Source organism: Musca domestica, unplaced genomic scaffold, assembly GCF_030504385.1.
Source record: "Musca domestica strain aabys unplaced genomic scaffold, Musca_domestica.polishedcontigs.V.1.1 16, whole genome shotgun sequence".
NCBI lineage: Eukaryota > Metazoa > Arthropoda > Insecta > Diptera > Muscidae > Musca > Musca domestica.
In genome coordinates this window covers 3,426,699-3,454,289 of record NW_026712219.1, presented here as the reverse complement: position 1 = coordinate 3,454,289, position 27,591 = coordinate 3,426,699, and the positions used below count along the sequence as shown (strand labels likewise).

At 36.1% G+C, this 27,591-nt stretch overlaps 1 protein-coding gene across 7 annotated transcripts in view; it reads right to left on the bottom strand.

Annotated features, from left to right (window-relative positions):
- LOC131801382 (filamin-C-like) overlaps window positions 1-27,591 on the bottom strand; it is a 154,433-nt gene that overhangs the window by 112,532 nt on the left and 14,310 nt on the right. For 5 of the 7 annotated variants that reach the window (XM_059119986.1, XM_059119991.1, XM_059119987.1 and 2 more), the window contains exon 2: window positions 13,618-14,047. In XM_059119986.1, coding sequence (XP_058975969.1) covers window positions 13,618-13,866 — 249 coding nt within the window. In that variant the 5' untranslated portion in view covers window positions 13,867-14,047. Of the gene's footprint in view, window positions 1-13,617; window positions 14,048-14,214; window positions 14,821-27,591 lie in introns of those variants that run through there. The other 2 variants (XM_059119988.1, XM_059119990.1) reach the window with 2 other exon arrangements.

Below are 27,591 nucleotides of genomic sequence, written 5' to 3'. Positions count from 1 at the left end.
GACAGATGGGTCCGTCGAATATGGGCAACCCTGTATAGCCCACATATAACGGCACCTCCCTATATTCGGTATTTTGATGGTTTTAGCGTCATTATTCACCGGAGTAGTTTCAAATTACGCATTTAGCGTTCGTACTGTGAACTACAGTCTGTGACAGAAAATTGATTATGCAGGTCCAGGTCTTCATATAAGCCCCACACAGTACCTCCCTATATTCGGTATTTCGACGAAATTGTTTGAAATGTCGTATTTGAAGTTCGTAATGGATGCTACAGCCTGTCACAGAAAATTGTTAGGTATACAGGTCCAGGTCTTCGTATAGCTTCGATATAACGGTGCCTCCCTGCATACGGTATTTCGATGATTTTAACTACATTATTCACCGTTTATTTCAAGTTTCGAATTTGAATATGGTAATGGCCATTGACAAAAGTTTCCTATGCAAGTCCAAGTCTTCGCATGGACCCCAATATAACGGCTACATTCGGCATTTTTCAGATTTTAACAGAATTTTTAACGGTATGTCATTAAGTGATGTGACATCTCAGTCAAAAGTTATGGCGTTGCCAGATGGGTCCGTCAAATATGGGCAACCCTGTATTGTACCTAAAATCGTCAAAATACCGTATATTGGAAGGTACTGATATATGGGGCCTATACGAAGACCTGGACCTGCATAGACTGTAGTTCCCATTACGAACTTCAAATACCAAATTTGAAACAATTCCAGTGAAAAATGTCGCTAAAATCTTCAAAATACCAAATATAGGCAGGTTCCGTTATATGTGGGCTATACGAAGACGTGGACCTGCAGAGACAATTTTCTGTCTTAGGCTGTAGTATCCTTTTCGAACTTCAAATATTAAATTTGAAACAATTCCGGTTAATAATGTCGCTAAAATCATCGAAATACCGAATACTAGGAGGTACCGTTATATGGGGACTATATGAAAACGTAGACTTACATGGTGGGCTATATGAAAACGTAGACCTGCATTTACCAACTTAAACTGCCTACTGGCAAAATAAACATATCTGCAAAATATTTGCCTTCTATCTCAAGTCGTTTGAAAGATAGCGTGATTACAACAGACAGACACACGTACAGACAAACGGGACATCGACTTAGAATTTTACGCTGATCAAGAATAAATACTTTCATGGGTCTGACATGAGTATTTCGAGGAGTTGCCAACGGAATGACAAACTTAATATACCCTCCTTTCCAAAGTGGAGGGTATAAAAAATATATCGTTCAAGTTTCGAATTACTTATAGACATGATTTTCCGAATAACTACTTGGTTGCATGGCATCTGAATTAAATAAAAAAATACACACACACGGATCAATTGTCGAACAATTAAAAATCATCGACAAACCGACAATTTGTCGATGAAAATAAAAACTGTTCACCCCGCTTATACACGCATTTGGTCATGATAGCCATTATTTGAACCCCGCTCCCCAAAAATGTAAACACCACAAAAGACCGTTTTTTCGTATCGCATTAAAACGCCAGAGTATGTTCATTGGTAGGCCGCTTAATTTACAACAACCACACAGCACAACACATGTGAACAAAAACAGTGTCTGACTAACTGACTATTGAAATGTTGACAAAAATAATTTTTCATTGACAATTGGCTTTGGGAACGAAACGACAAACCAAAAACAAAAAAAAAAAAAAAATCAAAACTGAACTTTCCCATTATGGCAATGCGAATGCCAAGGTCAAGACCGTTAATGGTTTTATTAACCAGAATATTGACATTAACAAAAAATATTGAGATTTTTTGCCGCTTCATCGCATCGGAGTGGGCAAAACAACTAATCAAAACAAAAATCCATAAAATTTTAAAATATTTTTTATCTTTTTATTATATTTTTGTTCAATGGAATCTAGAATCTTACAAATCTACTTGGCTATCATCTTTTTACTAAAACACATACACAGATATGTCACCAATGTAAATTAATAAATTCATAAATAAAAAAAGATACAACATTCCAGATTCTTAGTCGGACAAAAGTGTTAAAAATATCTCCGGAATTACGTCATTTTCATGACTTTCCAAGCTAAAATCGTGATATCTACTTAGATATAAGACCGAAAGTTAATTGTATTGATTCTGTTTCATAGATTCCATAATAACATAGGACGTTCTTGGTATAGTTATCATAACGATGACTTCCAATCTGTGCGGGGTGAGATAAAAAACTGCAACAAAGTCAAACGCCGTAATTTTTACATTTTTTTTAAACTTATTGAATGAAAGCAAAAATCTCGGAAAAAGCATCATATTTTAGAATAAGTTTAGATTTGTTTGAATTGGTCACCCTTGGCATGAATTATGGCCTTCAAACGGCCAATGAAACCGTCACACGCTGCTCGAATGTTGTTCTGCGGTATTTGGCCCATTCCCGGCGAAGCGCTTGCTTAAGGTGATCGATACTTTGGTATTTTCTAGTGCCAACCTTGCTTTCCAAAATATTTCAGACACAATAGTCCAACGGATTGGTATCCGGAGCACAATGGCCACCATTCTAGGGCGGCGCATGCTAAGTTCTTTTGGAATGTCCAAGATCTGCTGCCAAAATGTTTGCGTGCCCAAGGCTTTAATACACCCTTCAGAATATTTTCGAGATAATATTCGGTATTTATTCTGAAGCCACGGTCGATTGATTCGAGCGGAGAACGACCATCGGCGGTTATGGCGGCCCACACCATCACCATGGCCGGCGCTTGAGTTCTGGTGTGCCATCGGAGAAAACCAAATTCGGTAGTTCACCACTTTCGGCCAAGCGAATCAACTCTTTAGCTCGTTTGAGTCTATTTTCTTACTGTTGCGGTGTAGGTTCTTGCACTTTTTGTAAATCCAATATTTGCCGAATGGAATATTGAGATATGTTCAGCTCACGAGCCATTTTTTGGAAAATTTTCCGAAATCTAAAATTGAGGCCTCTGTTGGTGATAGCCTTGGGAAAAAGAAGTGGATTTTGCAAATGTGTACTAAATGTGCACGGAAAGTATGAAATATTACTTATTTGGTACAATTTTGTATTCACCCAAGAGAGTGCTTAAAATCCGAAATCTGGTATTGAGGATAAGTACTGAATGATACTATATTGGTATTGGGTGAAGGGATAGAGATACAATTCAGGAATTTATATTTAGGTTACTGATCGTATCTGTGTTTGAGATTTGGCGGTGGTTTGGAATTTAATTGTACGAAAAGTAATAAATTTTTTATAGGGTGAAAGGTTGTCTGTTAATATCTGGAATTGAGATATGGAGGTTGTTATGGGAATGTATACTAAGAATGTTCTAACAGCACTAAATAGTACAAAAATTTGATATGGGGTGAAGGGATGGGGAAGAAAGCCTCAAATTTGATATTGAGGTCTCTATTGGTATCTAAAGGTGGATAAAGGTGGAATCCCGGAAATTGAAATACCACACAGTTGTTCGAAGAGTACTAAATGGTACTAAATTTTGAAACACTTTTTGTGTCTACAATGGCGAGATGTTGATTGTTTTGGATATGCGTACTAAATGTTACTATATTTGGAATTGGCATAGAGCTGAAATTTTAATATTGAGTTCACTATTGTTTTCTAGGTTTTACATATGGAGACGTTGAAATAGTTTCGCACAGAAAAATTGAAAAATTTGGTTCATTGTGCAATGCTTTTGAAAATATCCTTCAGAATGAAAGATTTTCAAGACTTTGTGGTCTAAAAGGTAAACATTTTCCTATTATTCTTTCCGAAAAAGGAAAAACTTGAATAATATATAAAACCTTGAAAGTCTGAAAATTTAGTTCGTTATATGAAGTGAAGTTTTGATTAATATATGTGTCAAACTGTTGATCACGTTGAGTACTAAAAAGGCCTAAAGCGACACTTTAATGATAATTATGATTTCTAGGATACAATATTGATGTTATCAGCTCCGGAACTATGCAAATGCTGTATAAAAAGAGTAATCACTAAAAACAGAATTTCTGATTTTCTCCAAAAATAGTATCAAAAGTGTGCCTTACAAAAAACTATCTTTCCAAATTCGTAAATGGACAACATCGATCCATACCTTCGGATACATCCTCACACAACAGGTCTAAAATGTTTTATGATCACAAATCTCGCTCCAAAAGGGTTCTCTTCGCCTGACAGATTTTTTAAACTATGAGATTACCATCTTATATACCTCTTAAATATTGGAATTGGTAAAAGTGATATTTCAGAATTTATGCCAACAGTTATTCTAAACCACCTGCTACTGAAAATTATGATTTACGCTGAATACCTCTGCATATCTTCAATTTATTTCCCGGAATTCTCTTCACCTGCACTAAATCTATCTACAATTAACATTCACAATTATAATAAAATTATCTGCTCGATTTCGTAATGCCCAAGCAAATGTACTCGACCATATCGATTATATCTCAAATAACTCAATCCATTATCGGTGTTCAACAATTTTCCATATAGCGGTGCGGAATGTTGCGCTTCAATAACTTAGCATTCACTCGCTCTATGAAATTATTTTTGCAAAATATTTTTTTTTTTTTTTGTATTTTTTTTTTTTTTTTCATATAAATAACTAACGAATTTGTTCAGACGACGTACTTTTTTATGGAATGAAATTTAATGAAGCATTGTCATGAGACATTGTTACAACAGGGGGGTGAGGGGTATTGTGACAATCCGCAACATCGACAGTGACATATGTATTTCATGGAACATGTTATGGTTGTGTGTGTGTTCGTTTTCAGGTTCAGTCATTTGCGATTCACCTGTAAATGCAATGTGAAATTATAGCCATGCTAAAGTGACAATAAAAAAATATAGAAAAAAACGAACATTTGAAATTTGCGGGAAATGTTTTTATTTTAGTTAGGCGGTGAGAGATGTGTCACAGAGATACATTTATACAAAAAAAATAGATAGATGTAATTCTATGAAATATTTAGCAATGTCGCCTGTATAACATCAATACTTTTAATAGTGTATTATTTTCTGAAAAAAATTGGGAAACATTTGTATAATAATTTCTTCGAAATTTCAATACCCTTATGACTACTACACCATTTGATGTGACCAACATATGCTATGTAAAGAAATAACGGTTTTAGAAACTATAAAGAAATCCTGTCCAGAACAATACGATTTTGCGATGTAGTTCCCACTGTCTGACATTGCGCACCTTAACTGTCTTAACATTGTTTTATTAAACTTTGATTCAAATTCGAATATGGGCAAAATCAGTTCAAATTCGAATATGGACAAAATCCATCAGATTATGAAAGAAAGTAAAGCAAAAAAAGAAGACACGTGCATCGGCGTTTTTTTCATATTTTTTAGCATTTTTCGATTAAGATTCCTCGGAATCAGTGCTTTTGAGGTATACAGGGTGAAATGAAAAAAATGCAACCAACTTCAAACTGCTGTCATTTCTAAGCCACTCGTCCGATATCTGTTAAAATTATCCCAGTAACAGGTCATTATATTGTTTATAAGCGTACAAAAGCATAATGGTCAGAATTTCCCAGAAAAAAAGTTATTCGTGATGGAATTCAAGCGTCATAGTGTGATTTCTTTATATTTGGCTGGAAAACCACACCAAATGTGAATAAGTCTTTCGTGTCTCGTACCATCGCTCGTTTCCGTGATACTGGTAGCGTAGCCCGACGTTAAGGAAGTGGACGAAAGAAAACAGCAACATCAGCAGAAATGGTTCGAACAGCAAAGAAGCGACTTGATCGAAACCCGCGTCGCAGTGGCCGAAAAACGGCTCGTGAGCTGAACATATTGCAATATTTCATTCGGCAAATATTGAAATATGAGCTCGTGGTAAAGCCATTGAAATTCCAAAAAGTTCAAGAACTTACACCGCAGCAGAAAAAAATAAACTGAAAAGAGCTAAAGAGTTCCTTCGCTTAGCCGAAAGTGGTGAACTGTCGAATTTGGTGAAATGCTCGGGGTAAAGCCATTGCAATTCCCAAAAAACCAAGAACTTACACCGCAACAAAAAGAAAATAGACTCAAAGGAGCTAAAGAAATGCTCGGCCGAAAGTGGTGAACTGCCGAATTTGTTTTTGTTTTCGATGTCCAGCAGTTTGTAAACAAACAAAATGACGTGTTTACTTACCAAAGATGGCAGCTGAAAATGTGCAACTTCGGTTGGACACCAGAACTCAAGCGCCGCCGGATGTGGGCCGCCATAACAGCCGATGGTCGCTTTCCGCTCGTATTAATCGACCGAATATTATCGCGAAAATATTCTGTAGGGTGTATTAAAGCCTTGGGCACGCAAACATTTTGGGCACGCATCAAAATAAATGCCAAATATTATCGTGAAAATTTTCTGGAGGGTGTATTAAAGCTTTGGGCACGCAAACATTTTTTGCAGACCTTGAACATTCCAACAGGATTCAGCACCATTGAACTCAGCACGCGCCACTCAATAGTGATTACAAAATTAGGTTCCTCACTTCATTTCCAGCGCACAATGGCCACTGAAATCTCCGGATACTAATCCGGAGTATTTTGGAAACCAAGATTGTCACTAAAAAATATCAAAGTGTCCATCATCTCAAGCAAGCGCTTCGCCGGGAATGGGCCAAAATACCGCAGAGCAATATTCGGGCAGCGTGTGACGGTTTCATTGGATGTTTGAAGGCCATAATTCGTGCCAAAGGTGACTAATTCGAACAAATCTAAACTTATTCTAAAATTTAATGCAATTTCCGAATGTTTTGCTTTCATTCCTTAAAATTAAAAAAAATGTAAAAATTATGATGCTTGACTTTGCTGCAGTTTTTTTCATTTTCATATTTATTTAGGTCCGATACGGAATGGATAATATTGGCCAATTCCTGTGGAACTTGTTCCATAGAGGCTCAACAATTTCAAGAGAAGCCAAAATATATTTATATTTGAATAATCGAATGTTGGCTGAGGATATACCCTGTCTGTCGGTTAAACCGACTGATACTTTTCAACTTATTTTACTTTAATTTTTCACTTTTTAAATTTAAAGCAAAATTTTTCTTATACTTCATATTTGGCGGAAAATCTCAGAGGGACAATTATTTTAGATCAATTTTCATTAGAAGTTGCTGAACAAAAGTAATTTGTATACTCAATATAAACCATGAAAAAATATCATAAATTTTTGTTAATTATAATTTTTTTCCATTTATGAAAAATTTAACAGTTCTCCCAAATCGCTGGAAATTTTCTTAAAGCTCAATAGTCCAATAAACAGCCACTTAGACCAAATCGGATACTCCCTTCTAGAGTTATCATGCGCACCAGCCAGCCAGACAGACAGACGGACGGACGAACATCGCTAGATCAACTCCAAATATCCTGAAACGGATTTGGTCCAAAGAGACCGTTATTTCGACTAGGCTCGTTTTGACTGTATCAAATGATATATACCCTCTGTAGCCATATGGCTTCGTCTCAAAGCAGCTTCGGGCTCTTTTGCCAGACTTTGTTAAGACCTTAATATAATTTAGGAACACTACAGTTTCATGTCTATTTCGCAAATTTAGAATTGTTTTTTACATCCAGGATCACTGTTGTTGTGGGAGCATGGCTGATTTTCCCAAAATTAAAAAAGGACCAAAATAATAAGTGGTCATTCGTTGGCAACATTGCTCTTAAATAGATTGTTCGGGTTATACTGCATCAATGTTTTTGCGGAACATGTATGTAATCGGTCATATGCTAAGGTTTTATATAATGAGGGCAAAATTAATTTTTATTAATTTAATTTTGTACAATTGTTTGATAAAGATGAGTAGTACATTTTTTATTTACATTTGTTTGAGTTTTTTTTAAACATTTGTTACTAGCATTCAAAGACGATTTTTATGTTTATTTGTTATGTTTTTGATTATTTATAAAAAAAAAAAAAAAATATATATATATATATATATATATATATATATATATATATATATATATATATATATATATATATATATATATACCCAATTACAATTTTATCTTAACCTTTGCCACTCCCCTTCATCCATTTAATTTCTAATCCAGCCATGTGGGAATTTCTATTTCGCATCGCAAATGACAAAAAAAATCCACTGAAATGAAATCATTTTCGAATACAGCAATGAAGCATCAATTTACAACGGTGCGTGTAAATGTTGTTTGTTTATTTTGCTTTTTTCTCATTTTCAGATTAGCAAGTTGACGGAATTCACGTTGTCAACGGTCGTCAGCAATGAAATGTGTTTTGGAGGGAGGAGATACATTCAGCAGGCTTAGGTAAGTAGTCTCAGTGACAGATGCATGTCGATCATAGATGGCAATGCTTACTGTCGTCGTCGCCGTATCATTGAAATTCAATTTCATGCCAGCACAAAAAAGGGTGTGGAAAGGCAAATCGCTCTGCAGTTTGGGTTTTAATGATTTGAAATGATTGAGACTGTCAATTTGTGCCCCCAAGCGGTGAGAACTTTCTTCTGAAGGTTATTGTGAACATTGAATTTCAATTCTAGACATTTGAAAACTAGTTTGTTTTGGGGAATTTGCAATTATTATACCCTACACCACATAGTGGTAAGGGTATTATGTCTTTGTGCATTTGTTTGTAACATGGAGAAGGAAACGAGATAGACCCATAGTTACTTTTGAGAACCTTCATAGAATCACTTTCTGAGTTGATTTATGCATGTCAGTCCGTCTGTCCATGTATTCTTGTGAACAAAATGCAGGTCGCATTTATTATCCGATTGAGATGAAATTTTCCAAACAATATTTTTTTGGCCCAAGGATGAACCCTATTGAAATTGGTGAAATTGGTGAGAATCGGATCAAATTTTGATATAGCTCCCATATATATCTTTCATCCGATTTGATCTTTAAGTCCCTCACATTCCTACTATGCACTCCACAACCGTGATATTGGGTACCAGGTATTAGATGGAGCACAGAAATAGCTGTTTTAAATTTTATCGAAATCGGTTCAGATTTGGATATAGCTCCCATATATATCTTCATCCGATTTCGGGTTAATTGACCACCAAATGGCCAATATCAGCCCAAATGGCCCGAATTTTGGCACATGTGACCGAGATTGGCCTTAAAGCAAATACAACAAATTTGGAGAAAATCGGTTCAGATATAGCTATAGCTCCCATATATATGTTTTATCCGATTTGGTGTTTAAGCCTTTCACATTCGTAATATGCACTCCACAAGAATGATATTTGGTACCAGATATAGGATACAGCCCAGAAATAGCTGTTTGTAATTTTATCGAAATCGGTTCAGATTTGGATATAGCTCCCATATATATCTTCATCCGATTTCGGATTAATTGTGCACCAAATGGCCAATATAAGTCCAAATGGACTGAATTTTAGTACATCGTACCAAATTCAGCCTAGAAGCAAGTATATCAAATTTAGTGAAAATCGGTTCAGATATAGATATAGCAACCATATATATGTTTCATCCGATTTAGAGTTTTAGTCCCATACATTCGTAATATTCACTCCACAACCGTGATATTTGGTACCAGGTATTAGATGGAGCACAGGAATAGCTGTTTTAAATTTTATCGAAATCGGTTCAGATTTGGATATAGCTCCCATATATATCTTCATCCGATTTCAGCCCAAATCACCTGAATTTTCGTACATAAGACCGAATTCAGTCTAGAAGCTAATACGTCAAATTTGGAGAAACCCGGTTCAGAGATAGCTATAGTTCGTAAAATGCACGATAGAATTAGATAGATTGTGATTTTGTACCAAATATCTCATAGAGCTCTGAAATGCCCTGTATAAACTTTTTTACGAGAGCTCTACTAAATATACATAGTGGTGTAAGGTATCATATAGTCGGCCCCGCCCGACTTTTGAGCTTTCCTTACTGGTTTTTGTAAATATTAGTTTATGAATAAATACATTGAAAACTTTGTGGCTGAAATATTAAAAATATGGAATATCGATAAGTATCATTATTTGGGGGAAAGGCATGAAAGGCTCTCGTTCGGAATAACATTTTTATATTGGTATGGATTCATCAACATTTTCATGAAATTATGGATTTATTTGGTAGTCATTGTAGTACCTATTTAACAAGTTGAAAGACACTAAGTTCGGCCGGACCGAACTTTGAATACCCTCAAACTTTTGGAAAATATTTGGAAATTTTCAAAAATAAATAAATAAATAAAACAAATAAAAATAAATAAAAAAAAATTTGGGGTCTATACGAAGATGTGGACCTAAAATTTTCTGTCACAGGATGTAGTATCATTAGTGCAAATACGAAATTTTAACAATTCCGGTGAATAAGGTAGCTAAAATCATCAAAATACAGAATATAGAAGGTACCGATATTTAGGGGATATACGAAGATCTGCTTAGACAATTTTCTGTCAGAGGCTGTAGTTCTCATTAAGAACTTCAAATACTTAATTTGAAGCAATCCACGCGAATAAATCCTCTAAAAACATCAAAATACCGAATATCGAAGGTACCGATATTTAGGAGCTATACAAAGACCTGGACTTGCATAGAAAATTTTCTGTTATACACTGTAGTACCAATTACGAACTATCATTAAGAAGTTTGAAATCGATTTGGCATTTTATGAGCGTTTTGTTCTTCAGAGCTTTGACCTTGTTCAGGGGGTGGTGCCAGAAGGGGTAGTCCGATATATTCCATCTTCACATTTGATGAACTTCACAGTTATTTAAAATATAGACCCATTATAGGGGAAGTGCCAGAGGAAGTGGAGCGATATATCCCATCTTCACGCCGGATCTTGTGTTATCAAAAATGTGAGGATGTGCGAAATTTTGCATTTTATGACGGATATATTTATTGCAAATTTCGAACTGTTGTAGAGGAGGTACCAGAGAGAGTGGACCGATATAATTCATCTTCACATCTGATATTTTGTTTATAAAAATATTGGGATGCGCCGAGTTTGAAAATAATCGGAGGCTTTTTTCACATTTTATAGGAGTTATAATTATTAAAATGTTGACCCCTTTAGAATAGAGGTACCAGGAGAAGTGAATTTACATCTTTCATCTTCACACCTGATCTTGTTTCAGTAGAAATATTGGGATGTAAGAGATTTGAATATAATCAGATACGCATTTTATCAAAGTTATAATTATTCCAAAATCTTGAACCGTTGTGGGAGAGGTAGATGATGGAGCGGGTTAATTTTTGCACCTCACATAACACTGATACAAATATTTGGGAATTGCAATGTTTGCACAACATTTGATGATTGTTTCTTTTTCTAAACGTTGAATTATTTTTGTGAAAATATTGACCTTTTGAGTAGGAAGATACCAGAAGGAGTGGACCGATAATGCCCATACACGGGCTCGATCTAAGTTTGTTAACAATTTTACGATGTAACGAGTTTGGACCAAATCGGATACTACTTTCGAGAGTTATGGTGCGCACAAGCCAGCCAGACAGACAGGTGGACACTCCTAAATCGACTTAAATGTCCTGAAATGGATTTGTTCGAAAGAGACCTAAGGCCTTAAACCATTATTTCAATGAGGCACGATTTGACCGTAGAAGTAGTACAATTTGTACTCTAGAAGTAGTACAAATTATGAACTTTAAATTCTGTCTAAAATCGTGAAATTGCCGAATATCAGAAGGTTCTGTTATACAGGGGTTATAGGAAGATTTGGATCTATATGATCTCCAAGTACCAAATTTCAACAAATTCTGGTGAAAAATGTGGTTAAAATCGAGAAAATACCTGATGTCGTCATATAGGGGCTATAAGAAGCTGTGAACCTCTTTTCGTAATTTTATGTTGTGGCAAATATTCTGGTGAACAGTTCGACACAAATCATAATAATACCGAATATTTGGAGGTACTGTTGTATGGGGACTATACCAAATGGTGGACCTATATAGGCGGTTTTCCACAGGGATATTTCCTACATACAGAAAATACAAACTGCCAGTCAACTTGGTTTAAAATGGTTACTTCAACTACCAAAAGTACCTTAAACGTGTCGGTGCTAAAATCTTACGGACATAAAATCATCTGAGCACAATTTTAAGAACTTTCTTTATTTCGTTCGGAGAGTGATTCCACAGGCAGCCAGACTGATAGCTAGGCGGACGGACATGATTACATAGATATAGACTTTTATGCTGATCAAGAATATACAGGGTGATATGAAAATACTGCAACCAACTTCAGACTGCTGTAATTTCTAAGCCACACGTCCAACAGCTGTTAAAATTGTTTCAGGGACAGCTCATTATATTGTTTACAAGCGTACAACAGCATTTTGGTGAGAATTTTCCAGAAAAAAAATATTCGTGAAGGAGTTCAAGCGTGATAGTGTGATTTCTTTATATTTGGCAGGACAGCCACAAGTGACTATCGATAGAATAAATATCTTGTGTCTCGTAACATCGCTCGTTGCCGTGATACTGGTAGCGTAGCCCGGTGTCAAGGAAGTGGACGGAAGAAAGCAGCAACATCAGCAGAAATGGTTTGAAAGGTAAAGAAGCTACTTGATCGAAACCCGCTCGCAGTGGCCGAAAAATGGTTCGTGAGCTGCAAATATCGCAATATTCCATTGAAATTCCAAAAAGTGCAAGAACTTACATCGCAACAGAAAGAAAATAGACTCAAAAGAGCTAAAAAGTTGCTTCGCTTGGCCGAAAGTGGTGAACTGCCGAGTTTGGTTTTCTCTTTGTAAACAAACAATATTATGGTGTTTACTTGCCAAAGAGGTCACCTGAAAATGTGCACCTTCGGTTGGCTACCAGAACTCAAGCTCCGGCCATGGTGATGGTGTGGGCCGCCATAACAGCCGATGGTCGCTCTCCGCTCGATTTAATCGTCCGTGGCATCAGAAATAATGCCGAATATTATCGCAAAAATATTCTGGAGGGTGTATTGGGCTCGCAAACATTTTGGCCGCTCACCTTGGACATTCCAACAGCACTCAGCACCATCGCACTCAGCACGCGCCGACCAAGAATGATTACAAAATGAGGTACCTCGCTTCATTTCCAGCGCGCAATGGCCACTAAAATCTTCGGAAACCAATCCGTTGGACTATTGTGTCTGGAGTATTTTGGAAAGCAAGGTTGGCTTCGTCGGGAATGGGTCAAAATACCGACATTTTTTGCTTTCATTCAAAAAATTTAAGAAATTTAAAAAAAATAATGGCGTTTGACTTTTTTGCAATTTTTTTTATCTCACCCTGTATATATGCTTTGTAGAAGATATGTGGTAGAAGATATACAAATTTACACCTCCTGATTCGGTGTAGATTTTCTTAAATCTAACAAAAAATTTTAACGCAAAATTTATTTTTTGCTGTAAACAACTACGCATTGCTAAAAAAAATGTATCCCATCTTCTATATTCCACATTCTCTATTCGCAATATCATGCAGGTTTTGTATTACGGAAATATGTACAAATAACACCAGCATTGAACAATATGCACTTTCATCTCTCGAAATTTCCAATATGTTGTGCCTACTGCTCTTGACACCAACCAACAAGAACTACGACAACAATAGCAGCGCTAAAAATCACAAGAAAAGGAACTACAGATCAACTTACCTGCATGCCTGTCGGACGCAAATGTTCGTTCACCCAATTGCGAAACGTGTTCGCCTGAATTTCCACCCATAAATCCTCATTGCCGCGTATGTTCATGCCCTTGGCGGCAGTGCCCTCGGGACTGCGAGCCACCAGGCCGGCGTGTGTGATTTTTTGTGTTTCCGTTGTGCCATCGGCATTGTGTTTTAGAAGACCGGCATGGGTTATTTTGGCGCCCTTTAAATCTTTAACGTCCATGGTACCCACCATGGTGAACGAGTTACGGCGATTGTTGATGTTCTTTTCGTACAGGGATAGCTACACAAATACACGGGTATACAAAATATTCCTCTTCTTTTTGCACTTTTGGTTAAGACGTTTTGTTTTTTTTTTTTTTTTTTTTTTCAATTCGTTTAAATATTTTTTATTGTATTTCTTTCAGCAACTCAAACTAGAAAATAAAAATAATTATAGGGATCAATTTTTATTTGACAATATTGGTTTTGAATTTGTCAGACACTTCATTCGAATAACATGAATTTTTATTGCAACATTTTTTTCACAAATTAACACTTTTCAGGGTATTATATTTATGCTTTTTGTGTGTAGCTTAAACACCTCGATTTTACTTCGTTGTTTTTTTTTCAATATTTATTTCTTGTTTTCTTTTAATTCGCTTTTGCCCTTCTTTTTTGGCAGATTTATTTTTTGAATTTTATCTTTTTTTTTTTTTATTTTTTCAATTAACAAATTTCAATTTCGTTTTCGTGTTTACACATCGATCGTTTCATTCAGACTGAGCTGCCATGGCAGTACAACAAAATTCAGGTGGGTCTCTATGATATTTTGCAATCAAAAAATAACAACAAAAACAACAACAGCTCTATCAGCCGTCAACTGGCAGCCAACACAACAACAATAACGCAAATTCTACCTACAGACTTGTGGCCAAAACCGACAAAAGTCGTAGCAAACAGCGGCCACACCGCAGCCAACAACTTGTGCTCCTCACACACAAAATATGTCAGTTTTAAATCACAGCCAACAACAACAACAACAGCAACGGCCACAATAAGCCACCGTCTCTGCTGTCCAAAACACGCTTAAATTGTATACAATTCAGATTCGCTGATGACGTCAGATTTTGACAGATCATATGCGTGTGCGTGTGTGTGCATGGATGTGCGGAGCTATGGCGATTTCATTTTCAACCACATCATTTTTTTATTTGGTTTATAAATCATTTTCGCCGTTTTGGTTTTCGCTCTTTTTAAGTCATCATAAAAAACAACAACAACAACGACAACAATAAGCACTCACACAGGTATAAAAACCGACGCTTGAAATCATCACCTTGTTTTATTCTCTCACCTATAAAACGCCTGCAAAATATATAAACATTGTGGCTGGTAAAATTTGTACGTAGGCAGAACTCTCTGGTACTCTCAAGAGCATTAGCCAAGTTTGGATTTGCAAAAGCTTATGGCGCATGCGCACATTCGTTCTTGCTTGGAGAGCGAACAGTGGGCTCGAAAATTATTTGATAATCTTGTCCACCATGAATTGGTTTCGAACCCACAAATATCAATTATAAAACCAGTAAAGAAAGCCTTAAAGTCGGGCGGCGTCGAATTTATGATACACCCCTTTGCATGTTTAGTAGAGCTTTACATCAGAAATAAATGTTTTTAAGGGGAATTTGTGAGAATTAAATCATAAAAAAAAACAAATATATTAGAGAAATATCCTTCTCTAAATCGATTTCTACTAAATTTGCTGAGGCATTTGCGCCTTCTCAATTCGGTCACATATTACCCATTTGGTGCACAATTAACTTGAAATCGGACAAAGATATATATGGAAGCTAAATCTAAATCTGTACCGATCTCCGTCTAATTTGGCAAAGGTATTTCTGGAAACTGTATTTGATATATTTCCCCGAATATCGTTGTTACGCTATCCAATACCAATTTTTAGACATATTCATGGGAAATGTGCCAAAAATCATCAAAATACCGAATATCGGAAGGTACCGTTATATTGGGCCCATGCAAAAACGTGGACGTATACATACAATGTTTCGCCAAAGGAGCTAGAACCCAAATACCAATTTTTAGACAAATCCGCGAAGAAATGTGGCGAAGATCGTCAAAATACCGAATATCGGGAGGTACCGTTATATGGGAGTTATACCAAAACGGGAACCTATACATGCAATGTTTCGCCACCGGAGCTAGAACCCATTACGAACTACAAATACAAATTTTTAGACAAATCCGAGGAAAAAATGTGAGAAAACAAGTTAAAAAGCAGTAAGTTCGGCCGGGCCGAACTTTGAATATGCTCCACCTTTCGGAACGAATTTAAAAAATTTCTTAAAAATTTCTGTTAAAATTTTAAAAATAACAAATATACCCGTCTATTGGGGTCTATACGACGTGGACCTACATAGGCATTGTTTGTCATAAGCCATTACCATATTCAAACTCGAAACTTGAAATAAACAGTGAATAATGTAGCTAAAATCGCCAAAAAAATATCGCATATAAGGAGGTACCGTTATATCGGAGCTGTGCGAAGACCTGCACCTGCATAGAAAATTATCTGTCACAGGCTGTAGCATCCATTACGAACTTCAAATAACACATCTCAAACAGTTTCGATGGGTATTGAACCTAAAATCGTCAAAATACCGAATATGGGGAGGTGCTGATATATGGGGCATATACAAAGACCAGGACCTGCATAGACAATTTGCTGTCATAAACTGTAGTTCCCATTACGAACTCAAAATACGTTATTTGAAACAACTCTGGTGAATAATGACGCTAAAATCATCAAGATTCCGAATATCGGGAGGTGCCGTTATATGGGGGCTATTCGAAGACGTGCACCAGCACAGACAATTTTCTGTCATAGGCTGTAGTATCCACTACGAACATCAAATACCAAATTTGAATTAATTCCGGTAAATAATGTCGCTAAAATCAATAAAATTCCGAATATCAGGAGGTACCGTTATATGGGGGCTATACGAAGACGGGAACTTGCACAGACAATTTTCTGTCTTAGGCTGTAGTATCCATTACGAACTTCAAATACCAAATTTGAAACAATTCCGGTGAATAATGTCGCTAAAATCATCAAAATATCGAATATCGGTAGGTATCGTTATATGGGGGCTATATGAAAACGTGGACCTACATGGCCATTTACGAAGTTAACCTGCCTACTGGAAAAATAAACATGTGTGCAAAATTTTAGCCATCTATCTCAATTCATTCGAAAGATAGCGTGATTACAACAGACAGACGGACAGACAAACAGACATCGCTAAATCGACTTAGAATTTTACGCTGATCAAGAATATATATGCTTTGTTGGATCTGTTATGAGTATTTCGAGGAGTTACAAACGGAATGACAAAGTTAATATACCCTCCATAGTATGGTGGAGGGTAAAAAACACCAAAATACCGATTATCGGGAGGACCGTCATATGGAGGCTATGGCAAAGCGTGGACCTATAGATACAATGTTTCGCCACACGAACTAGGACCCTCTATGACCCACAAATACTAATTTTCCGACAAATCACTCAAAACAAGTAAGAAAACATTAATTTCTGCCAGGCCGAACTTTTAATACTTTCCACCTTAGGGTAAAGAAAACATTAGAACCGATTATGACCCACAAATACCAATTTTTAGACATATTCGTGGGAAAATGTGGCAAAAATCATCAAATACGGAATATTGGGCGGTATCGCTATATATGAAGATATTAAAAACCGTGGACCTATACATACAATGTTTCGCCAACGGAGCTAGAACCTATTATGACCAACTAATTTCAATTTTCAGACAAATCCGTGAAAAAATCTGACAAAAACCATCAAAATACCGAATATTGGGAGATACCGTTATATGGGGCTATAACACAGCGTGGATCTATACATACAATATTTAGCCACACGAACTAGGACTCATTATGACCTACAAATACCGATTCTCAGTCAAATCCGTGAAAAAATGTGGAAAAATCATCGAAAAACAAGTAAGCAAAGGCTATAGTCGTGCGGGGCCTACCATGCATGTCGATTGGCTTCAATTGTGTGATCAGGATTTTTTTTTCTGTTTTAGTTTCATTTGATCCCCTTAATATTTTGCGGTCATCTCCAAAAGCAAGAAGCCGCTCTGCATCTACAAATTTAGACCCATATATATGATTTGCTTGACTACGATATTTAGCTATATTCATCAACGATATCGGCATAAAAAAGCCAGAAGTTCGCCTTTTGTGTGTTTCGGATATAGCTTGTAAGTAATGTTTGCATTTTTTGCACACAAGAGTAGTGGTCCATTCTACCCGCTGTCCTAAACTCTGACTACATGCGAGATTTCGTGTCCTTTGGTTTGTATTTGCGACCTTATAACGGCTGTAAAATCAGGAACATTTTTAGTGGTTGGTCCATTTCAACCCCTAAATATATTGCGGTCATCTTTGAAAACAATAGCTTTTGTGAGCCTAACCCTACCCTTGCGAAAATTTTAGTGAAGATCGGACGATATTTGCAATCTGCATATAATAACACCAAACCGTGTTGTAAGGTGAAAAAATTTTACAAAATGTACACTTCAATATTATAAGTCAAATTGAAAAAATCGCATGCGATAAAAAATAAAAAAAATAAAGTAAGCAAAGGCTACAGTCGAGCGGAGCCGACCGTTGAATACCCTACAATACTATAATAATCGATGCAGTTTATATAGGCGAGATACTCGAAAGCTATTCTGACCCTCATCTTATCCCCATGCAAAATTTCGTGGGGATCGGGCCATAAATGCGATCTGTATATGATATCCTGATATCCTAACTACTTAGTTTTGTTAGCTGTAGAAATATTACCAAATGTTTAATTCAAAATGAAAATATGCCAAAAATATGACAAAATTGAAAAAATATGAGAAAATTTTACAAAATCAATATTTTCATCTTTAGAGAGATATTTTTATGCGATTTTTTAGACGTTTTTTCCTTCCTGTCAAGAGGCCATTCTGAATTAATGAGAACTATCGAAATCAGTTCAACCGTTCTTGACATATAAGAGATCTTTCAAGCATATCTTCTTTGATAGACATATATCGCACATATTTTGCTATATATCCGATTTGTTGGATGTTAACATCAATGTAAAGGTCAGAAGTAACCTTGTGATGGCTTTGTGATTTCGCCGCGATTTATTCGCGGTTTAATGAAAATTTGTTCAACATAAAAGATATGGTCTATTTTACCCTCTAAATATTATTCGATGGCCACCCAAATTGGTAGGCTTCTTCCCCGCCCTAAACTCTAGCTACATTCCGCGTCGATTGGTCTATAATTGCGACCTGTATAGCTACTGCAAAATCCGACATTTTTTCAGTATTTGGTCCATTTCAACCCCTAAACATTTGGCGATCATCTCCAAAAGAAATAGACTTCAATTCTAGCCCTAACCCCACCTTCGTGCAAAATTTCGTTAGGATCGGGCCATAATTGCGACCTGGAGCGTGATTACAAATTAACATGGACAGACGGACAGACGGACGGACGGACATACATAGCTACATCGGCTCAGCTCGGCGAGCTAGGAAGATCCATATATACTTTCCTATGTGGGAAACCAATATTTCTAGGTGTTACATAAATTCTGGCCCAATCAAACACATATTGTTTTAGGGTATAAAAAAGCCGAATATTGGGAGGTGCCGTTATATGGGGACTATACCAGAACGTGGACCGTTATATCTCATTTTCAATACCAACCATCCTAGACACAATACAAATTATTCTGCTAATTTTGTGGCCTGTATCGTGATTTCAGCAGACAGACAGACATCGTTTAATCGACTTAGAATTTTATGCTGATAATGATAGACATTATAGGGTCTATGCCGAATATTTAGGGATGTTACTAACGGAATAATAAAGTTAATATACCCTCCTTTCCAAGGTGGAGGGTATAAAAATCACCAAAACACCGAATATCCGGAGGTAACGTTATATGGGGACTATAGCAAAACGTGGACCGATATATCTAATTTTCAATACCAACCATCCTAGATACAATACAAATTGTTCTGCTAAATTTTGACGCTTTACGTCATATAATTTGGGCTAAATCGTGATTTCAACAGAGAGACAGAGAGATGGACATCGTTAAATAGACTTAGAATTTTATGCTGATTAATAATATATATACTTCATGGGGTCTACGACGAATATTTAGGGATGTTACAAACGGAATGACAAAGTTAATATACTTTCCTTTCTAAGGTGGGGGTTATCTAAACACCTAAAACGAACTGTGTGAGCGAATCAAAAATGAATGGTTTTTTCGTTGACGAATTAGCGGATATTTTCTAGTTCTACATGTTTTGAAAGATTTTAGGTTAGTATAAATGAAAGTGGCAAAAGGCTTATATTAGTAGTTTTGTTTTAAATAATTTGGTCATTTCAAGTTAATATAAATTGTCACCTATAAGAAATTTCCCAACACTAAAGCAATTTCTAATGGATTTGGGCCATATTTGGAGTGAAATTTTTTAAATCCGCTAACCACTGTTAAAGGAAAACGTTACATTGACGAAAGCTTTTGCGTATGCTCTGCCATTCCCACGCAGAGAGCCTAAAGGACCGAGACACTCCAAAAAGCTTCAATGTATTAACTATGTTGCACCGTCTACTCGAGACCATTCTGAATCGACAGATCACCTCAAAATTTCGTAGACTTAAACAATCTCACAAGTTAATTTATATTTCCAGCTGCGTTTCCACAAGTCTTCTTAAAAAAAAAAACTATAGTTCTGATTTTCGTCAAGTACTCGGATAGCATTGTGGTGCTTATGTGTGTTTCCTCTCTTATTCGAGATTACTTTATTTTCCCCCACTAAACTCAATTGGACTTTGTGTTGCCTGACAAAAAAAAAATTCGAAACGAAAAACTCGAGAAGCAAACTAAAAAGCGAAACGAAAAACAAAACAAACAAAAAAATGATGTAGGAAGTTGTAATGTCAGTTAATGGAAAAGGTTATTTTGTTGTTGCTGTTGTTATAATTCTTAGCAATTTCTATTCTAACTGCCATTCGTCTTTGTTGCTGCTGATTTTTTGTGTCTTTAAAATGTGTTCCGCAAAACAACGAAACGAAAGAAACTATTTATTTTACTAAACTCCATGTGCATAGCCTCAAGTTGTAGAAAATATGGAGCAAATCGTTTTTAGGTGCTTCTTGTTACTTTTCTTCTTCAGCTTCATTCATTTTGCAATTTGACAAACCAACGGCAGCTTCAGCAACAGAAGAAGAATAAGTCATAACATTTTGTGAAGCACCCAATTTGGTATGTGGATGAGTTTTGTTGGGCTGTAGCTATTTGGTTTCTAACGTTTTCGGAATATTTAATTGATGATTTCGCAAAATTTGTATTTGTGACATGCCTATGGAAGAAAATGGTAACATGTCCGAAATGGGACAGCAATAGATTTGATGAATTTATGAACGGATTGAAAATTTCAAAACTATGTACTTACATATGTGTATTTATCAATGAATATGTTTTAATCTAGACGATAAATGGAATAAAATGTGAGAGTGAATTTTAAAGATTACCTTATCAAAAAAATTTAAATGTTTTTTTTTTATACCCTCCACTATAGTATGGAGGCTATATTAAGTTTGTCATTCCGTTTGTAGAACCTCGAAATACACATTTTAGACCCCACAAAGTATATATTTTCTTGATCATCATGGAGCATCTTGATCTGTGGAAATCACTCTAGCTTCCGAACGAATTGAAGTAGATTGATAAAAATTTTACTCAAATGAGTACTATGTCCGCAGGAATTTTGGTGTTGAAAATGGGTCAATGGGTCCACGTCTTCGTATAGCCCCCGTATAACGGTACCCCCCGATATTCGGTATTTAGATGATTCACCAGAATTGTTTCAAATTTGGTATTTGAATTTATACTACAGCCTAAGACAGAAAATTGTCTGTGCAGGTCCCAGTAATTGTATAGCCCACATATAACGGTACCACCCGATATTCGGTATTTTGATGATTTTAGCGAATTTATTTACCGGAATTATTTCAAATTAGGTATTTGAAGTTCGTAATAGATATTACAGCCTATGACAGAAAATTGTCTGTGTCGTTTTCGTATAGCTCCCATATAACGGCACCTCCCCATATTCGGTATTTTAAAGATTTTGTCTACATTATTCCCGATTTTTTTATACCCTCCACCTTGGAAAAAAGGTTATATTAACTTTGTCATTCCGTTTCTAACATCCTTAAATATTCGTCTTAGACCCCATAAAGAATATATTCATAATCAGCATAAAATTCTAAGTCGATTTAACGATGTCTGTCTGTCTGTCTGTCTGTCTGTCCGTCTGTCTGTTGAAATCACGATACAGCCCACATTATTTGACGTAGAGCGCCAAAATTTAGCAGAGCTATTTGCATTGTGTCTAGGATAGTTGGTATTGAAAATGAGATATATCGGTCCACGTTCTGGTATAGTCCCCATATAACGGTACCTCCCGATATTCGGTATTTTGATGATTTATGCCACATTTTTTCACGGATTTGTCTGGAAATTGGTATTTATAGGACATAACAGGTCCCTGAGCGTGTGGCAAAACATTGCATGTATAGGTCCACTTTGTGGTATAGCCCCCATATAAAGGTACCTCCCGATATTCCGTATTTTAGTTTTTTTTGCCACATTTTTTCACTGATTTGTCTAAAAATTGGTATTTGTGGGTCATAATGGGTCCTAGTTCGTGTGGCGAAACATTGTAATTATAGGTCCACGTTTGGTGTAGCCCCCATATAAGGGTATTAAAACTTTGGCCCGGCCGAACTTAATGTCATTTTACTTGTTTTAATTTCGCATTTGAATATTGTAATGGTTTATGACAATCGTTACCTATTCAGGTCCATGTCGTATACACCCTAATATAACAGCTACATTCGATATTTTTAAGATTTTAACAACATTTTTTACGGATTTTTTTTTTTTTTTTTTTTTGAGAATTGCCAAATTCGTTCCATATGGTGGAGGGTATTCAAAGTTCGGCCCGGCCAACTTACATCTATTCAACTTGTTAAGATTATAGGATCTACGTCTCGCAAAACCTTCCGGAAATTCGTTTTCGTCTTCTACAACAAAACTTAGGGGTCTTCTTTCAGCAGACTTTGTGGTCACCTATGTGAAGATTTTGTGGTCTCCCAAGGAGTCTTCTATAAGAAGACTTTGGGGCCTTGCAGGAGAAGTCCTTGTGGCCTTCTATAAGAAAATCTTGTGGTCTCCCATAAGTAGGTTTGGCTCCTCTATGAGAAGATTTTGTGGTCTTCTAAGAGAAGACCGTGTGGTCTTCTATTAGAAAATCCTGTGGTCTTTAATTCGGTTTTCCATAAGAAGACGTTGTTGCCTTCTATGAGAAGATCTTGAGGTCTCCCATGAGTAGATTTGGGTCTTCTATGAGAAGATCTTGTGGTTTCCCATGAGCAGATTTGGGTCTTCTATGAGAAGACCTTGTGTCTTATAGGAGAATACTTTGTGGGCTTCTTAGAGAAGGCCTTGTGACCTTTTAAGAGAAGACCTTGTGTCCTTCTATGGGAAGATCTTGTGTCTCCCATGAGAAGAATTCAAGGTCTTCTATGAAAAGTCTTTGTGGTCTTCTCTGAGATGAGCTTGTGACCTTCTTTGAGAAGAGCTTGTGGCTTTCTATGAGAAGATTTTGTGGTCTCTCATAACTTTGGGGTCTTTTTAAGATGGCCCTCTTATCTTCTATGAAGGGATCTTGGGCCTTGTGTGGGAAATCTTTGTTACTTTCTATTAGGAGACCTTGTGGCCTTCTGTGAGAAGTTTTTTGGTCTCCTACCGGGTCTTTCATGAAAAGACATCATTGCAATGCGTGAAAAGGCCTTGTGGCCTTTTATGAAAAGATCTTGTGGTCTCCCATGAGAACACTTTGGGGTCTTTTATGAGATGAATTTGTGACATTTTATGAGAAGCCATTGTGGCCTTCTTTGGAAAGTTTTTTGGTCTCCTATGGGGTCTTCTACAAGAAGATTTTGTGGCATCCCCTGAGAAGACCTTGTGGCCTTATATGAGAAGATCTGTTTTCGCCTATGAGATTAATTTGGGGTCTTCTATGAGTAGACTTTCTGATCATTTATTAGAAAACCATCTAGCCTTCCATAAAGAGAACTTCTCTTCTCTGCTCTTCTGTCTTCTGTGATTAGATCTTCTGCTCTTCTGTTGCAAGACCAAGTCTGATCTTATATAAAAAGATCTTTAATATGTGATAATTAATTACATTGTAATTTGGAATATTTCCCAATTGATTGCGATTGTTTATACAAATGTCTCCCCCTTCCGCTTTAAAAAAAAAAATTAAACTATAGTTTTAAAAATTCCAAACGAATACGCCGATTGTTAACGTTTCTACAAATAACTTCACATCAACAATTATATGAAATGAATGAAATGTTTGTATTCTATTCTATTGTCTTATTTTATTTGACAGTTTTCGACAATAAAAAACAACAAAAATAATAAGACTGAAATAAAACACACACACACATATAAGCTGCCAACCCCAATTTGTTTGGTGACTTAACTCATAACCGTGGAATCGGAATTCTTGCTTTATGATCTCATTATGTAGACAAGACGAGACAAAACAAATGAATTTCAAATTTGTATCTCACAAATTGTAGATTCTTAATGCATTTGACATTGACAGTGAACTTTTTCTAAGCTAGTGGCTTAAAGCTGTCCGCATTAATCTTGAAATTTGTAATGTCGTGAATACTACAATTACAACAACAAACAATTCATTTGAAAGTCACATTTTATATGAATCGTTGATTTATTTAATGACAATTTCAGGTGAGTTATTTTGTTGTTGAAAAGTCAAACGAATTGTTTGTTCGGTGACGTGACAGAGTGATTAGTGCAGTGAATCAGGATGATGGAGCGGAGGCTGGTATTGTTCGATATAACATGAAACGAGATGTAATCGAAAATAATTTATAAAAACTATATGAGTCGAATTGAGCTGTTGTAAAATGAAGGAAATGTCTAATATCAATTTCGAAGTGTGCAAGCTTGTCGTTTTGTTCGTCACCAGCCATATGTTGTGTCATGAACTAATGTAGATGAATTGTTTCAAAGGTTTTCTGTCATATTCTGTAGAAAATATTACAGAATTGTATCGAGAAACTGATATAACTCAATTTAGAGGAGTATGTTGTTTACTACCAAAATAAATGCGGTTTTTATGAGAGAACCCTAAAGAAGATCACATTGTCTTTTTAGCTGACCACATTATATCCTCATAGAAAACAATAAAAGACAAAGTCTTCTCTTAGAGATCTTCTTATAGCATCCCCCAGGGTCTTCTAAGACAAGGCCACAATGAAGCAGACGAAAAGGTATTCTCTTACAAGAACAGATGGTCCGATCATAGAAGGTCAAGAGGGTCATCTAAAAGAAGTCTAGAGGATCTTTGTATAGAAACCAGAGGGCCCTCTTGTTGAAGAGCACAAGATCTTCTTATGGAAGAGCAGGAGGTCTTCTCATAGAAGAGCTTAAGGTCTTCTCATAGAAGAGTAGACGGTCTTCCTACAGAAGACTAAAAGCGCTTCTCATAAAAGAGCAGAATGTTTTACCATAGAAGAGCAGAAGTTATTTTCACCAGTTCTTCTCATTTTAGACCAGAAGGCCTTCTCATAGAAGACCCTTACGTCTTCTCATAAAAAACCAAAGGTTTTTTTATAGAAGACCCGTAGGTCTCCTCATCGGAGACCCGAATGTTTTCTTATAGAAGACCCGAAAGTCCGCTCATAGAAGACTCGAAGGTCTTCTCATAGAAGACCCGAAAGTCTTTTCATGGAAGACCAGAAGGTCTACTCATAGAAGACCGGAAAGTCTTCTCATAGAAGACACGAAGGTCTTCTCATAGAAGACCCGAAGTTCTTCTCATAAAAGACCAGGAAGGTTTTTTTCATAAAAGACCAGAAGGCTTTCTCATAGCAAACCCGAGAATATTCTCATTGAAGAATACAGTGTTCCCATAGATGACTAGGAAGTCTTCTCATAGGAGACAGGAAGGTCTTGTCATGAAATACGAGAAGGTCTTGTCATAGAAAATGAGATGGTCTACTCATGCAAGACCCATACTCTCATTAGATTACAGATTGCTCTCAGAGAAGACCAGAAGGCAGTTTTCATAGAAGACCATAGAAAACTCATGTAAAACCAGAAGCCTTTCTCACGAAAGACCCGATTTTTTTTTTTTTTTTCATGAAACACCCGAAGGTCTTCTTATAAAATACCCGAAGGACTTTTCATAGAAGACGCTGATCTTCCAGGTCTCCGCATTGATGATCGCGAAGACTCCTTAGAAAAGACCTAAAGATCATCTCACAGACGACCAACAAGGCTCAAGTTGTAAAGCATCGCTGACTTGTTTCGCAAGTTATGACAAATAAAAAACTGAGTAAATTATGACCCTTTTTGGGTGAGTTACCAGAAAGGGTTCGCAGATATATAACGTCTTCACAACAGATCTTGTGTTAGCAAAATGTTTGCATGTTTGAAATCTAAGGAGAGTTAGATGCTTTTTTCGCGTTCTTTCAGCGTTTTGTTATTCAAAATCTTGAACCCTATGTGAGGAAGGTACAATGTGGTCCGTTCCCAACCATCTTCATAACATTATATGTGTTTTATTATAAGTGTTTTATAATTTTGACCTTTTGTAGGGGAGGTACTTGATGGAGTAGACAGATATTTTACATTTCCTCACCCGACCTAGCACTGATGCAAATGTTAAGATTTGCAAAGTTGAAGCAAAATCGGATTATGCTTTTTCCTTTTGTGCAGAAAAATATATATATATACATTTTTTTTTTTTTTGAAAATTTTGACCTTTTGTTGGGAGGTACCAGAAGGTGTTGACCGATATTGCCCTTTTACGAACAGGATCTAAGTTTTATAAATATATTACAATGTACCAAGTTTGAACGAAATCAGATACTCCTTTCGGGAGTTATCGTGCGCATCAAGCAGATAGGCGGGCGGACGGACGGACATCGCTAGATCGTCTCCAAATGTCCTGAAACTGATTTGTCCAAAAAAAAAAAAAACTTAGAATCTAAAGCCGTTATTTCGATAAGACACATTTTGGCCATACAGGGTATATGTAAATTATATCCTCATGAAAATTGTAAATCCTCCTCCTGAAGATTTCTGAATTTGTGCCTTTTGTTCCTGTAAATAATAATCCTGATTTTCGTTATCCCTCACCAAGGGATATAATCACTCTTTGATTCAAGTTTTTTTTTTGATTCAGGTTTTTCATCGCCTGCATTCAGGTTTTTCATCGCCTGTTAGTCATAAATCCATTACGAATTTAATATTTGCTCACGGAACATCCACTTTGTGTGGGATAAGTTAATGCATTTTAAATGCAATTAACAGTGTTAAGTAAATTTATGTAATTATTCAGTTTATTATTTACCTAATAAGTAAAGTGAGAAAGATTGTTTGATTTTGTAAATTCCTTTTAAAAAAATATGGGTAATTTCAATTAGAGATATTTTATTGCTTGGTGTGAGTACAACAATTGTAAGTAGTCCATTTGAATATAACAATAAATAAAATTAGTCAATAATTAAAAAAAAAAATAAACAAGTATTGATTGAAGACACTTGGGTCTCCTTTTATAAAATTTTAAGAACAGAAAACGAAATCCGACGTTTTTTTGTGCCACATTTTTATCGATTGGATTAGATACCTGTGCGTTTCGAGGTATCTATTGAGTGATGCTCCGTCATGATCGCGACAAATTGAATTGAAATTAATTTAAATTTAATCGTTAAACGGATTTCCGATAATTATCTGAACATTCAACCTCCATTGTCTGTTTTGAGTGAGTTT